Below are 17,181 nucleotides of genomic sequence, written 5' to 3'. Positions count from 1 at the left end.
AGCGGCAAAAACACTGAATGCTGAGTATGATTGTCACAGCTCAGTACACGTGAAGTTAAAAAAAGATGTAACTGGCTAATATGAATATGTTGGTATGAAATGTGTTTTTGAAATCTGTTGACGCTGATCTGATTGTGGCTTCAGTGAAGTTATTAGCATAATGTATGATGATGGATAATGAGCAAAGAGTTGAAAAAATATTTAAGTAAATTAAAATAATAATAATAATAATAATAATAATGTGTTGCCAGCCTAAATATCTGTTCCTTTTTTTTTTTCTTTTTTTTTTTTTTTTTGTTTTTTATTTTTTGTTTTAGATTTCTATTTTACTGCTGTATTTAAGAATGTCAATGGATGGCAAAACTCATATGGCTTGGATCTAACTGGGGTTGGTTTACTGATTTTGGTAATGCCATGATTAACCAGTAATCAGTGAGCTGTATGTTCAGGATCAATAGCAGCTATGCAACTGAAAAACTGCAACGATCACACATACATAAACAAATATCTAAACGGTCCTCTACAAGTAAACCTAAAGTTTTCTAATAAGCACAGTACTGTAACAGCTACTCTGGTGTGGTGCATGCCCTCTTCAGACAATAGTTTTGAGTGTCCTTTCACATATATTCCTCTTTGCCAAGACTCAAGGTACCTCTTCTGTCTACACTTTCACTAATTCACAAATATTGACCCTATGCATTTACTTATTTACTTATTTGTTTTAAGGAACTGTAGTCATCTTATGATTCTCCCATTTATTTTTTTAATGAGTCCCTACCTTTTCTGTCTTGTTCACCCTGATATCCAATCACCACTGTTTACTAAAAAAACGGAATTTTTATACTACAGAAAATTTGAGGGGAGAAAAACAAACAGCTTTTGAATACAAAAATGAAAGTACTGAACATCTCTGGAAAGGCAAACACTCGATGGCATGTACTTAGCAGTGAAACAATTACATTCTTTCTAATATTTATCTTAGACACCAAGATCTGCATCTTGCTTCAATCCCTACTTTGTCATCTATATGCATGTCCTAACAATCTCAAACTCTTCAGGAGTCAGATTTGAAATTTTTCAAAGGCAAATATGCTTCTAATTCATCCAAGCATATAAAGATATATATATCCTTTTTTCACATGTCCTGGTTTCAACAAATCAGATTTTTTAAATCAAAAGACATTTCTAGTGGCCTGAGATGCATGATTAACATGGCCAAAACACAGCTTTTGTTTTCCCATTTTCTAGGTTTGCCTTCCTATAGCCATCACTTCTCCCTCAGTTTTTCCATCTGCAGTGTACAGTACATTTTATTTTTACTTCTTTGTTCCCATTTGTGCAGTGCTCTGCTGTGATAGCCAGCCCAGGTCCAATCTCCAGAGGAAGAAGGAAATGATTCCCTCCTCTGATGGTATTTCAGGTGCCCAGGTTCAGTTGTAGGCTTTCAGCTCACTGTTGTGACTCTTGCGTGATCTTCCACCTGCTATACTCTGGTCTCTGGTCCCTCTTTGGGAAAGAAAAGTCTGATCAGGGCAGAAAAGTTTTCAGCCACATCTCCAGGGTAATGAAAAGATAATATTTCAGGGGATTAGAGGGGACTGTGCAGATCTGGCTGCAACTCTGAAAGTCCCTGGCTTAACTGAAGCCAAGTCAGAAAACAAGGACACACAGATGCTAGAGGTGGGAGAGGCATTGCATTAAAACTGTGATCTGTCCTCCCTGACCAATCTGACTTTATTTAGAAATCAAGTCATTTTAATCTTTAAAAAAACTAATCTTGTCTTTTTCTAGTTAAAACCTTTCAGTTTACCTTAGGAAACAAGACATAAGGAAAATGTCTAGATAGGTATATCTTACATGTGTAGGTAGTTTAGGGTTAGAATCTGTTATTCTCTGTGAGCTAAACTGACAAGTTTTTCTTAGAGCCATATTACAGATAATATCCTTTATTCAGATCTTGGCCCTGAGGTCTGCCAACCCGTCTTTCCATTTTTACCTATGTAATAATTTTAAGGTCATCTTTTCATATCTTTCCAGTATGCCCAGGGTCTGCATTAAGTGTTGTGTGCCTCACATATTACAGCTTCCTCTTCTTTAGTCTGAATGATATCTCTATTTCTCTGTTCCCTTCTGTTTAAAATGTTGCTGTTAATATTAGCTCCCTAGGTGGTTTTTATGGTCTCAGTCTCCTTTTTTTCCTCTACTAGTTCCTTCCAGCATAGAATACAATAAAGGTGGGGAGGAAAAAAAGACAATTTTGTTACTCATAAATTTGAAAAGGAGATGGAGGGAGGAAAATAAAATTGAGATGACAATAAATGATACAATTTTGAAATGTCAACATTTTTCTGAAGTTCTTTGAGTATTTCTTAATTGTTAAGGGGAAAAAAAAAGTGGCTGAAATGGTGATATCCACATTATTATTAAATTAAATGGCTTTGTCTTTTTTTATATATGTATTTTTTAGGTCCGAACATGGATTCTTACAGTGGGATATACAACTGCATTTGGTGCAATGTTTGCAAAAACATGGAGAGTTCATGCCATTTTCAAAAATGTAAAAATGAAGAAAAAGGTGAGGGGAAGTTCTCATTACTCTGTTAATACCATTATCTAACTGTTTTGTTGCATGTTCTGGTTTGCTAGGTTTGCTGACTCTGTTCACCTGTCACATCTAAGTATCCTTAACAGTTTGATACTTGGGCTTTCTTGATCTCCTTTAATAGCGTGAGAGTGGGAACCAAGCAGCAGCTGCGACCTAAGTGCATTCTGTCCTCACTCTTGTTTGGTATGCAGTGTAAGCACTCAGAAGACTTACAGATTCAGAACTGTTAGGAAATGCTTCCTGTATATCTTTTTGGGATGTAGGTATTACACACAAGTTTCTCATGGGTTGGTAGGAAAAGGCAAACAACAGTGCTACTTATGTAGATTTCTATTTCTAATTTTGTTTTGAAATTGCACAAGCTTTGTTTTTGACTGATCAAAAAGAAACCACAGCAGTTATCTCATGTATTTCTAATGTAGAATATTAGAATGAGAATATAGATTCATATAGAGTATGAATGATTAGGTCTAGGCCTAGCTATAATGCAACTCTTCATGTTTTTACTGTTCATTTTACTTTTCCCATGGAGCTTCTTTTTACACATAAAGTGCTTTTGGTAACATGGTTTCATTTAAAAGTGAGGAAACGGAAGAATAGAAAACATGTTGATGTAAAGAGAAACATTAAGAGAACTGTGAATGAAACAGAAAAATAAAATTACTATAATGTAAAAGTACCAAATACAGTTCCTCTATACAGCTAAATATATTTACTCTAGTAAGTGATAAAGAGGCATTTACACCCAAAATAAGGAAAACAATATCCAAAACCTCTCCAAAACTTAGTGGGGATTTGGTTGGTTGATTGGTTGGTTGGTCTTCTGTGTTGTTGTGGTAGGGTTTTCTTACTTTAGTTTGGATTGTGATTTATTTGTTTGTTCTCCCATGTTTGTGTGGTCATTGAAGAGCTGTAATTTGTTGCTATTGTTGCTGTTAGTACCTGTCTTATTGTTTACACAGCTGGAATGTATAGGGAGTTACTGTCTCTGGGAGACACACCATTCTTTAGAATGAATAGAGGGAGAATTAGCTCAGTTTCTTAGAGGACTTTTGTTAGTAGATCGAGTCTTTCTCTCTACTGTTCTAGAGTATAGAACCTGATCAGGTCAGGTCTATTTAAATATTTGCTAATGAAATCCTAAATATTAATCAGTGTATAAAATAAAGAAGAGTAAATAACTAGTATCTCAAAAATTAATTACAATTCTAAGTAGAGACTGTACCCAAAACAGAATGCCCTGGGTGGATGAAATTGGAGACCACCCTTTGTGAACATCTGCAGATGTATCTGCTTATGCTCCCAGAGTCTAACATGTATTTTTCAACAGTCTTAGACTTTTCACCCAAGCCTGAGCCGATAATTCACTCTCTTGAAAAACAAAATTTTGTATAGCAAATATGCTTTTAGCTATATTGATACAAATCATTGTAAATTCATGGTTACACAAAATACTGCCAGTGCAACACATAAAATCACTTAATAAATTTGATTATATTGAAAATTTTATCATTTTTACAGTATATGCTATTCCAGATAGGAATGAACAGTACTTCAATAGACTGTTATAAAGTGTTTACTTTATGTTGTTGTTGTTGTTGTTGTTAAGAAAACATTTAATTTTAGAGCTACAAGTTGCAACTTCACAATAATACTCAATGTCTGTTAATTAAACATCATCTTCAAGTTCTGCATAGTGCCTGTTCCTTGACAAGCCCATCAACAATGGCAGATTGCAGTTGCTTATTTGCAACTGAAGGGTGAAAACGTTTTAAGGTCAGTAGCAGTGTAAGGAGGATAAACATTTAGATGCTGACCAATAAGTTCTTTTCTTTGAGTGATTCTGGAAGCATCAAGGGTATCAGGATTATTAAATGTATTGAGATTAAGATAAGAATACATTTGGTTCTGTGAACTGTAAAGAATGAAATACATTTGGTTCTGTGAACTGTAAAGAATGACTGTTCCACAGAATAATCTTGGTTTGCATTGTTGGATATCTTGTCCAGAGCACAGGCATGCATCTTCAAAAATAGCCTTCTTGAAAGAAAATGTAAAACAAACTAGCTATCTGCAGTAAATACATGCATTTTCTATCTTTGATTTCCCAAGACAGATGAAACTGTATTTAAGAGCTGATTCAAAACCATGGCATTCTTTACTTATGTATTGTAAGACATTTCCATTTTCAGTAGATGTAGTTTACAGACAAAGCATTTTGTGTCTATTAAAGCACAGACAATACAAATTTTCACAAACAATCTCTAAGCTGACAAAACATCATAGCTTTTGCAAGAAAAAGGAAAAAAAAACACATTAGTGCTTTTGGAATTAGCTTTGCCATGTCAGAGCAGACTGCCATTTCAGTACAAAGTGTGCAAAGTTCCAAAATTGTTTAAATACTTTAACTCCTGTTCATCTGTGGTCAGTTCAGTTTCCACTTCCAAATAAATATGTTAGTATAATCTTACATTATATATATATATACACCATTTTTGCTTTTAATCCTGGATATTGTCATCAGGAAACTTTCCAAACTGAGATTTTTTTTTTCACAGAAGGAAAATATTTCTCCATTGCTTTTGACAATTTTTACTTATTCATTTAATGGGAGTGAGTACTAAGGGAGGGAAAGAAGAATAGTGAAGCTATTAATCTTCATCACATAGGGCAAGATTGCTTCTAAATTTTTGCTGAGCACCTATTTTAATGTTCAACATAACTTTATGAAGAGTGAAGAAATGAGTGGATTTTTCTCTTGTTGTGAGCAAATGTATATAATTTTAAATAATAGTACACTGTAGCATCATTCAAGTGTAGTGGAGAGTAGAAGTAATTGATTTACGATGTCTTGAATTAGGTTAAGTTTTTTATTAACTTCTCTCAGAATTCTCTTTTGTTTTCAACCTTTATGAACCCACTTGCTTATCGGAAAAATCAGAATGCCCTCCTTCAGCTTTCAGGCTGCTAACTGACACATTTTGCAAGACTCCCAAAGTTCTGTTTACCATCTTTGATCTCACCAGGACTCAGTGGAAGCAAATTAAAAATGTTTTAATTTTATCTGGATCTGAAACAGAGAGGTGCAACAGAATCAATTTTTGTTAAATGAAAATGACAAAAACAGTAGGGGGAAATAGCTTTTTTTTTCTTAGTTTTAAAGACTTTTTTTTAAGATGTTATAAAGTAGAATGGAATTTACATTAAAAATAAGCAAAACACTCATCAGTGAGTGGTAGTTCTGTTTTCTGGTAGGACCCCTTACTGTTGGTTTATATACCAGAACATCTGCTCAGTGCAAGGTGGGGACTGCCTTTATGTTTTCTTGACCAGCAGAGGAGGACTGGCTGCAGGCAAGATGAGAGAGAATAGCAGTAATGGGAAAGAAAAGCATGTGGTGTGCTGGTGAAGCTAGCTGAACCGTTTGCAGATGCCAGTCCTTCTGGTGAAATTTAAAAGGCTGTAAAGTTGTCTTTTTTTCTGGAAGCTTTGCTGTCCCTAGAGGTGCAAGTCTCAGGGGGCTTTCAAGCAGTCCTGCATAGCGACAAACATCACCAGTGCTCAAAGCAGACTGTTCACTTCCGACAAAGACCAGAACAGTAACAAATTCAAGCCAATGTTTTTTAAAGACTCCATAAACTTTATATATTCTGCTCCTACAAAGACAAGTATTTGTCCACTTGAAGGTGAATACAATAAAGCATTATTATCTACGCCACAGTGCTGCACAATGTGCAGTTCATATTTGAAAGCATAATACTTCACTGTTGGTGTTGCTTTGGTAATCTTGTCCTACCTATAACACACTTCATTTTAGCATTGCCTATTTGCACTTCATCCTTTAAAAATGAAATCCAGGGAGGGATATTCAATGTTTCATTTCCCACAGAAAATTGTGTAAATGTACATTATTACTACCACTGTAGACTTCTGGTGGTATATATCTTTACATTGCATTATTACCAGGTAAATACAGAATATAATTACACAAGGAGTTGCATAGCAGAATCCTTGCTTAAGACGTAGTTTTGCCAATGCTATCCTGTTATTTGATTATATGTTGTAAGCTTTTCTCTGTTATTAAACTTAGTCTGTGATTATACATTTCTCACAGGTGAGATAGGCTTAAAAAGCATAACAAGTTTTGAGGATGAGATATGGTTGCTAGCTTAGTGTTAGAAAGCTACAAACAACCACAAGAGAAATGACTTGCAGGTTTGACTTTACTTAGCTATGCCTGGCAGATTGCTGTTAGGCTGTGGCGGTCTTATTTTCTTATGTTGAATCTAATGAGTCCTTAAAGACTTCTGGAGAGGGTAGTGGTGTTCATGCATCATCAAGAAAGGTGCTTGTATGGGCTGCTGTATCAATGCTAGGATGGCAAAAGAAGCCTAGCACTTGAACTGTGGGGCCACAAGGCATAGAGGGGGGAAGGGGTGAACATAAGGAATCAGATTCTATACAAAGGGCTTTTGTAAGAACTGAATGTGGATAGAAAGAATAGGGGAAATCTTGAGATTATAAATTAGTATAATAGTTGGCAAGCAAATGAAGGAAGAATGAATTTAGATAAGAATTCCCTAAGAGTTAAAATGCAATTGAGAGACAGCAAGGAATTGAATGGGGGAATAGGGGCTGCTCAGCAAAAAGTGGTCAGGAAAACTGAGTGCGATAGAATGAAGAGCCAGAGGCTGGGATTCAGACTGTAGCTGATGGACCAGGTCTGGTTTAGAATTAATTTACCATTGAAATTCAGAGACAGACAGGGAAAATAGGGATATAATAGAAGGGAAAAGCGGCATCAAAGGGAGAAAAGATTAAGAGGGAAGAAAAAAAATGAAACTAGAACTGACTGCAGTGAGTGCAGAGAATGTGGGCTTCCTCTCAGAGCATATAAGTTGAATAGGGACGTTTTACAGTTTTGCCACACTTTTTCTATTACTATGTCTATGTGAAACCTATGGGCAAAATATATGCCACTTGCAATAGCTTCTAGTTATTCTCTAGAACAAGCTGATGAGGTGGGCAAAGATCTGAGGATTCCTTTTGCTGATGCATGCACTTCTCTATATAATTGAATTCTCTTTCTTCTCAATTTCTTTAAGAGGAATGGACTCATGAAAATGTCAAAAGGCTGGTACTATGGCTAAAAACTTGATCACTGAAAACTTACAGCTTGCTAATAATGAGATTTCTACAATGTACATTTGTTCCCCACGTGCACTATAGGACACAAGCACAGGCTTAGTGTTCTGCAGGATGCCAGTGTTACTGAGCACACGCAGTGAGTTTGCTCTGAGCGTGCACATGTATAATAAAAGAGAGAGCTTTCTGCTGGAATCTTTTTCACTTAACCAGAAAAAAACACATAATGAAAAAGGCAATAATAGTTCTCAGATAGGTGGTCTCATATACACAGCTGTTAAATAACGACATGGTGAAAATAATTAATTTCTGGCTTTGGTGGAATTTGATGGGGAGACTCCACTGCAGCATTCCAGTATCTGCTTAGAAGCAGGAGAGGGAGTGACTTTTTAACATGGTCTGATAGTGATAGTACATGCAGGTATTGCTTTAAACCAAAAGATGGGAGATGCAGGCTAGATATTAGAAGGAAATTTTTTATACAGAATGTGATGAGGCACTAAAACAGGCTGCCCAGAGAAGCTGTGGTGCCCCATCCCTGGAGGCACTCAAGGCCAGGTTGGATGGGGCCCTGAGCAGCTGAGCTGGTGGGAGGCAGCCCTGCCCACGTCAAGGAGTTGGGACTGGACAATCTTTACAATCTCCTCCAAGCCAAGTCTATGATTTGTGATGCCTTAGCAATCTCTGTAAGACAATTTTCAGGCAAAGATAGCATTTGTAGGATTTCTCATATTTCAGATGCAAATTTATTAGCTAAGTGAAATAGAGAAGGAATTCTCAAACATTTTAGCTCATTGCCTTGCTCACTCCCTATAAGTTTGGTCAGCCCTCTTCTCCAGTTCTTACACTTAATGGTCCATAAATGGAGAAGCATGGAAATAGTAGAAGTGACAAGCAACCATCTGTATCCTTTGTGAAGAGCAGAGCGCATGGGTTGCTCTGAACATCCCCTCCAGCCAGAGTGGGCAGCAGCTGGCTGTGTGCTGTTACCCCATGGTGCCAGCTCTGTGGAAACTATGAAACTATGAGGAGCTGCAGCTGCACTGAGTGTCCCTGGAGGAAGAAAAAAAAAAAGAAAAAAAAAAAAAAACACAGAGAGAAGAGAGCAGCTGGAGGCCACACACTTGTAAGCTGATTTGCTGCTGCCTTCTCCTTACAACTCATTTCAGTTTATTGCTATCTTATTCCCTCATTTGAAAACTTCTGGAAATTAAAATTCTGGAAATTCCCATTCCTGGAAGAGTTCAAGGCTAAACTGTATGAGGCCATAGACAGCATGATCTAGTAAAGGCACATGTGAGATGAGGAAGTGATCTGAGACAGCCAACACAGCCTGACCTATCTGGTGATGTTCTTTGATGGAGTGACAGTATTGGTGGACAAAGGAAGGGCAGCTGATTGTCATCTACTGGGATTTGTGCAAGGCCTTTGACGTGGTCCTGCAGAACATCCTTACCTCTAAATTAGACAGGTTTGGATATGAAAGGTGAACTGTTTGGTGGATAAAAAATTGGTTGAATGTTCATAGCCAGAAGGTTTGCTTCATCCACACTTCCATGTCATTCTGACATGGAATGTCCAGTCAGATTGTGTCAGAATACCCCTCTGCTGCCATCTGTCACACAGCAACAGCGTGTAACAAGATGTTGGTGGGAAGGTCCAACCTCTACTGCCGTACCACCAACATCCACCTCTGATATTGTGGGCTAACATAATAAAATCGGAGGCATTGCTTTCAGAGCAGCCCTCATATTGTCCTGTGACTATGATTCTGTGCGAACATTTTTTTCAATCTAGATAGAGCTTTTTGTGTCAATTACAAAAAGCTGTGCATCAGACTGTGCATTACATTTCCCCTAGGGAGAATGTGTATTTCACTAGTATATATGTAAGACACCCTAAGTCTGAAAAGGGAATTAGATTATTAGGAGCCAAAAAGTTGCCTTGGGTAGCCATACTAAAAGAACAAGAAGGTATTAGGAGCCATCTATAGAAGGTGAGCAAGCACATGGGTAACTGAAGAAATTTTCAGTGTTATCAGTCTTTCTTTGAGGCTAAGGAAGATGTCACCAGTTTGAAATTTGCTTATGTATGGGATTTTTTTTCCATTATGAATGTATGCCACTGGATCAAATAATCCATGATACATACAGTGCAGTGTGAATTATTCAGGTAGACCTTCATGGGTTATTCATACACATATGCAGTGCTTTCTGAAGTGAGATAAATGGAAACCAAATTATTTCATTACTTTTTCTCCCACAAATAGCTAGAACTATGAATTTTAATTCCAAATCTTCCAAATACGAGTATCCATATATGGATATAAAACAAACATCCCGATTTTTTTAAGAACTGATCAGCCAAAAAGCCAGCCAGGGAACAATAGAAATCACATTTCTAAAATTTACATTCATGTAAATATGGATTGGGAAGCTAAATCTCAAGCTTCTGTCATAGGAAAAAAAAAAAAAGAGCAAATAAGCTGTGCATCTAGAAGAAATATCTGCTTTTGGAGTAATTTATATATGTAAATTTCTGCATGGTACAATTTTATAAGGCTAGATATCAGTAGCAATGAAAACAATGAAAACTGTGTGAAACATAACTATTCATAAATGGTGCTACAGCCATAATTCCTAAGTATTATGAGAGTAATAGATGACAGAGAAATAGAGAGTATGTTGCTATACAGTATGAGGCAGTTTATTCCTGAATAGCTTGAAATTGGATTGTAAATGTAATCAAGCGCATTGATGTCCCCAGCTATTTGGTAACGATGTAGAATACTTTCCCACAGAATTGTTCATTAAGGAAAATATTAAAGTCTAGATATTTTAATGTTATCTCTGACAGAATCAGAACATTTCCTTCGGACCATTCAAATCCTTTGTGCACTTTTTTCCTGAAGATTGGAATCCCTTTTAGCACTGCAGTGAGAATTCATGTCCCTGGTAGAAATTTCTCCATACTAAGGGTCCATGCAATCTTGGACTCAGCAGATCATTTCTCTCAAAGATGATTTTGACCTTCTGAGTTAATGGAAAACGGAGGTCTCTGAAGGCAGCCTATCTAGTTCTACATATAATGCACAGAATTTAACTCAATGATAATGCCCAATTTCTAAGGCTCTTTGCCAAACTTTATACATCAAGAGTGATTTGTTTCCAGTAGTGTCAAGTTGCATTTCTTTAATGTGGTTTTGTTTTTTAAAGTACTGCAATATTTTTTCTTTTTTTTTTTTTTTTCCATCTAAGAGGAGTTTTGTGAAACTAGCTATTATATAATTCTACGTACCCCCCTATGGTTAAATTAGTGATGTTAGTGTTATAATCATCTCTTGGATTCTCTAGTGCATTATTGCAATCATTGAGATTCAAAGGTAGGGAAATTTATAACTTTTCTAAACTGTTATTGAATCTTTCCTCTTCTCTAACTTCTGTAAAAATCATACCTTCTGCTCCCTATGCTTGTTTTTGCTGTCTTTTTATGAGATAGAAAAACAGTAAGGCATCTTCTAACTGAATACTTTCACCTAGCAGCAGACTGTGGAGTCAAAACGTACATATTTACAAACACAGTGACTGAGAAGGTGAATCTGCCCAAATGCTTTGCAGTTGTTCTGAGCATGACTCAGCAAGGAAGAAACAAGGCTTTAAAATGGTGGTGGCTGTCTCTTCTAAATATCTAGTTGTCCATTATTGTCAGTAGTACCATGCTCTCCATTATCCTGGGAAACAGAAAAACTCATAAGGTTCAGACTACAGGTCACCTCAGAAGGCAAGTGAAAAATATATGTATAATCAGCTATGCAAATTTTCCTTTAGATTAATTGAGGTAATTCTAAGAGTGTAAAATGTCTTAAGCTTTGCTTTTTACTACCACTATATTGCTGGTCAAAAAGCTTGCTTGTATAGAGTATGTTCTTTAAAATTTTAACATTCGCTCATTAAAACTATAATTGCAGTGTGGAAAGTGTTCCCGATACTAATCATAGAACCTATTATAGGAAATACTCATAATAGCTGTTGAAAAAACACGGTGGAGTTATTGGAAACAAGTGCATAATGTGTTTTCAATAGTCCTTTTTTTTTCTCATTCCGTTACACAATAGAAATTAAGAATGTATTTTAGAATACTTCTCTAAAATATTAATGGCTTTAATAACTGGAAGATAGGTGGCCCTTTGCCCACATATAACAAAGTTCACTTATCTACCACTGATTCTGCATCATCACTTTCATGGCACCATTCCACCTGTGCTGACCCACTTAATGAAGGGAGCCACTGTAAGGCATTCATTAATCATACCTGGAGAAATGAAAGGGCAGTTAATGTGATACAAAAACTATCTTAAAGGACAGATCCATTTTTCCAACATTGTGGACTTTATCATTTTTTTCTGGACAAACTCTGATTTTTTTTATCCTTCCACACTGGAGGTAGGATGGCTACCAGCATGATAGCTGCCAGTTTGCATGCACAATGGAGAGGAACATTGGGTTTCAGACTTGCAAGGACTTCATTGCTGTCAATACAATTAATTTCATGCATTCTTTGTTAATAAGAAGTAATTAATTTCATCTAGCAAGGTTTGCAAACAGATCCTTTGAAGAGGTTCTCTCTCTACAGATTCCTTCCCAATAGTTTAGGGAGGGAGCAGCTGAAAAGGAGTTACCAAATTGCACTAAGTGTTCGTTCAACTAAGTGCCACAAGGTCAGGGACATATCTGTCAGCTAAACTAGAAAAGGTTGATCTACATAACGGAAGCCAGAACTAACTTCTAACTCGGTAAAGATCAAGTTACTTGAATAAAAAGAAAATACATGTTTATCTCTTAACTTGTAAGTAGATACAAAAATACTCCCAGCCTTATTATGTTTCTATGTATTCAACAAAGAAAAAAAAAAGAAAAAAAGTAAAACTTAAGAGTTAGTTAATAGATCTTCCCTTAAATTCAAATATTCTTGATTCTGACAAAAGGGAGGTGACATTCCTGGTAACAAGCAAAGTAAACCTTAAAGGCAAGAGGAAATGAACTATTGAATCCAAAGCTATTCATGAAAAAGCTAGTGGAAAGCTAAAGGTGCATCCTGGAGAGGAGAGTAAGTCTTTATATACAAGAGTCTTTGTTGTTGGTTTAAAACAGTGAGTTTGGCTTTAAGGTCCACATCATATATGAAAAGACAACATTTGCAAAGTCATTTTCTAATAAGGTAAGAAATGACAAAATAAAGCTTGCTTTAGCCTTAAGCACAAAAAGCAATTTTAATGATTTATTGCTGTTTTACCAAATTATCTGTTGATTTCATACACTGGTTGAGGTTAGGGTCCTACTGAGCACAATGGCTGTGCTTTAGAAAACAAACAAAACAACTCACGAAAATTCTATGAAAAAAAAATAATCGTTTGGACATTTGAAGTTGCTGTGGCAAGTAGTAAAGCCTGTGATATTTTGATAAAATCCTCAAGAATTTCGTGAGCAGAAGCTTCTTCCCAGAGCTTTAAACAGATATCACATCTCCTGTGATCAGACCACATAGTTCAGGGAAGGTAAGGACTTCAATCTTGAACTTATCTTCATGGTCACTAAGCCACCAGTTTGCAGATAAGAGTTTGATGTACTCATATAGCAGTGTTGCTGAAGAGAAAATAGCTTACCAGTTACTGTTCTGAAGAAACTTGTTTGGAAGACAGATAGCCTCGTGTCCAGATATATAGTCCAGGCTGGTAGCAGTGGCATTTATAACAGTGGGTTGATCTGCCAGGATGAGACAGATTCACCTATCCAACCACAGATGGTAGAAAATAATTTTCACAGATGCTCCTGTATGAGAGCTTGGCTTCAGCAAGGGCACAGGAGCACTCCTAAAAATGGATTTTATTAGTTACTATGCCTTTCTCCCAAGATTGATTTACCGTATGCTAGAGGGAGGGTGAAAAGGGGAAGAAGAATCAGAACGTTCCTCTGCAAGAATGATATATCTGATGGTAAGGAGTAAGTGAGTTACTCGTGACTTTCTTTTGTCAGTCAGAGAAATTCTGTTGGATTCACAAGATCTGAGTCAAGACTCCTTCGGTACATCTGGTGTTTCCAGGGAGTGGTTGTACTGAACTTAAAAGTGCTGGTGGGTGGGAGTAATGGCTGAAGAGAAGGAAAGCTGGGCTTCCTATGGGTGGAGCGGGGAGATCAGCAATTGCTGGGAGTGATATGCCAGTGGCATTGGCAGAGTAAATGCATGTTAGGACAAAGGTGCTAATCACATGCTGAAGAAGAGCTCTTTAAATAGCTGGGGGAGAGGAAGCACAACATAGGTTAGCATCTGTGTTTTCTTCCCAACAGTGCTCTTATACAAAGCTATTCTTTTTTTCTGCAGTCTAAAATAGTTTCAGTGAGGTAGATGTGAAGCATCAAAAGATAAAAGCTGTTTGTTTTATTTAATTTAATCTTAGGGCAATCCTGACATAATAAGAGACAAATTGAATTACTGCATTTCTCCCAGTAAAAGTAACATTATTAGAATTCAGCGCTGTCAGCACCATTAAGACCCATAGATATGGCCTCCCATTTAAGCAAATAATTAAATCTCTGAAAATCTAGTGTTTTGATGAAGAGTTCTGCTCAATAACTGCATTACCTCAATAGTTTTGCAAAGTAGTGAGCAGGATGAGATTGGGTATGTGCAGCAGCCTGCTTTCAGATCACTCACTGTGCATCCAGCATTGGTAGCACTGAGTTTTACAAAGCTCATTGCAGTAGTGCTGATCACATCCTCAGGTTATCTTATGGACTTTCTTTTCCTTGCCTTCATCCTGGCAGTTTGTTCACTGGCACAAGTAAGGGATGAATAATACCTGCTGCCAGGGACAGCTGCTCTCATGTACCTTTCCCATTCTGAAATGCAGGAAGAAATTATCCAAGAGGTATTCAAGAGAAAGCTTTTCTGTTTGCTCTGTTTCCTCTAATGAGTAAATAGATACTTGCCAAAAAAAAAAAAAAAGAAGGCCAAGAATTAACATCTACAATAGTGCAAGGTCAGCTACGAACAAAAGTTGAACATGAGCAAGGGAGGGCAATTAGCAATGTGATCCTAAATAGGAAGTGATAATATCAGATATGGCAATTTCTTTTGACCCAGTAATGAGTGGATTATCAGTATTACTGACTTTAATAGTCTCCTTTCACTCTTCTGCTTCTGGAATTGCTGTATTGCTATTAGCAGGCCTTAGAAAATTTGTGTCTGATGCAACTCTAATTTTGCTATCAATACAGTTGGTATAAACTGGGTTGTGTGTCTCTTGTTTTACTTGTCATAGGTGTCCCAGTAGAAATGTTCACCATTATTTAAAGTAAGAAATACTTTAATTAAAACAGTAATTCTTGAAGAATAATGTTTCTAATAAAGGTGAAATCCTTACATATATATATATATATATATATGCAAGTTTACATGTATGTATATATTCTGAACAAAAACTCAGTGGGAGCAAGATCCTAGAAAAAAATACAAGCTCCTGTGAAACAGATGAATTCTGCATGGATTCAGTACAGATCAAGGGAGTTGCTATGGTAGGTAACTTCTAGGTAGGGTAACGTGACCCTTGGTGCGCTGCTACAAATGAGTTTACAAGTTTATCATCCTTTCACATTACTCACAGGAGTATGTAAATCTGACTTAGCGTGTTGAATTAGCAGGGCAGCCGGAGTGTAAGGTTTTAGATGTGATGAATGATTGCTCCATCACAGGTCATGTTCTTCCTTGTAAGGAAGGCGTTGTCTCTTAAATCTGTCCCAGAGAGGGAAATGGGCTGCCTCTCCCTCTGCCTGTAGTTCTGTGCATGAGGATGGAGATTACATTTCCAAAGGGACTCTGAGCAGTGGCTGAGGGAAGACTGGTTTGTCCTGCTCATAAGCCTTCTGTGGTGCTTTCTGATCAACAGCTTTGGTAAAAACACTTCTGAATTTACTAGGAGGGAACTGTTTTCAGGATCACAGATTTGGACTGAAGTAAGCCAATTTCATCTAATCCAAATTCTGTTTGGACTTGACTGCTGGTAGTTTTCTCACTTAATCTCTGCTTAAATCTGGAGCAACATTTAGGTGTGATTCAACTATGTCCTGTTTAGAGCTATTGGATAGCTCCTATTGAATGCATAGACGTTTGTTTCAGAGGGTAATCTCAGTGATTAGCAGCCTTTATTTCAGTTTTGACTGCAACTTTGTTAAGAAGTGAATGGTCAGATGCAGTTGTGTTTTCCTAAAAAAGACTAAAGACAGAGAATCTTAATACCTGCTTTCCTTTTCCCACACTGAGAAAATACAGTGCAGTACTTACCACCTCCCTGCCAAAACACCTTTTTCTTGCAAAATTCTCATTGCCAGCCTGTTCAACAGTGATACAAAATGTAATGAAAGTAATGTAATGCATCTTTATATCGCCCTCCCTTTCAAGCACCTATCTTTGATGAGATGGACTTTTTGCCTCATTATTCATACAAACATGAAAAGCATCACTTTCTGATCATAATGATGATAGCTACATAGATGTAAATAAATGGTCTCAGGAAATGAAAATAATGCCTCAAGTCCTTAAAGTCATTCTGACTGCTAGCCTTATTTCTATATTTAATTTACTCAAGATGATTTACAGCATAACCCAGTAGTTTAATGGAGTAATGTACAATAGTGAAAAAACTTCTTTCCAAATGAAGAATGTATTGCACAAGATAATATGAAAAGCAAACTTTCTAAGGTTCCTTTCACATTATTTAAAATTGCATTTATTTTTATCCTTTCCTTAAGTTTAGTAGGAATTCAGTGCAAATATTCTAAGCAAGAGTGGTAGCCTTGTCTGTCATAAGATTATCTGACATTTATGGCCTTATTTCAAAATCCTACTGTGTTTATCAAATTGAATTGAAATTATTAAGGCTCTTAGACTTAATATTTTTGAATATTTTATTTGAATTAAACCAACTATGGAAAAATATGTGAGTTTGTCCATACAAAAACGATCTGGCAGTATGTTTTCAATATTGAACGATGATTAATTAGTGATAAAAGTATACTCATTAAAAAACAGCAACAACAACAACAACAACAGCGAACACAGAAACATAGGCACAAGAAAACTTACATAAAATCAATTTAAGCCAGATGTTTGGAACTTTTTGACAACTTTGCAACTGAAATAATGCACTTATAATGTATTTTATTTATGCAGCTATGTGTTTAAAAGTAATAGTAATAATATAGGGATTGCATGCAACCATACAAGACTGTAATACAAGACAGTTTGGACTTTTCTTGTTATTAAGATTTTTTTTTTCTTTGTAAGCCTACAATTCATGCAGAATTAAAAACATGTTCAAGTTGCGTATGGTTAAGTGCCTCTCACTGTTGTAATGTAGAAAGAAAATGCGTCATCCC

The 17,181-nt window shown here is 36.5% G+C and overlaps 1 protein-coding gene across 1 annotated transcript in view; it reads left to right on the top strand.

Moving 5' to 3' along the window:
- The window catches only part of GABBR2 (gamma-aminobutyric acid type B receptor subunit 2), a 451,814-nt gene that overhangs the window by 305,526 nt on the left and 129,107 nt on the right, over positions 1-17,181 (top strand). The window contains exon 12 of the mRNA XM_048940847.1: positions 2,468-2,575. Within this exon, the coding sequence (XP_048796804.1) occupies positions 2,468-2,575 (108 nt within the window). The remainder of the gene's footprint in view (positions 1-2,467; positions 2,576-17,181) is intronic.

The sequence above is a fragment of the Lagopus muta genome, chromosome 3, assembly GCF_023343835.1.
Source record: "Lagopus muta isolate bLagMut1 chromosome 3, bLagMut1 primary, whole genome shotgun sequence".
In the NCBI taxonomy this organism is placed as follows: Eukaryota; Metazoa; Chordata; class Aves; order Galliformes; family Phasianidae; genus Lagopus; species Lagopus muta.
This window is presented reverse-complemented; position numbering and strand designations above follow the sequence as displayed.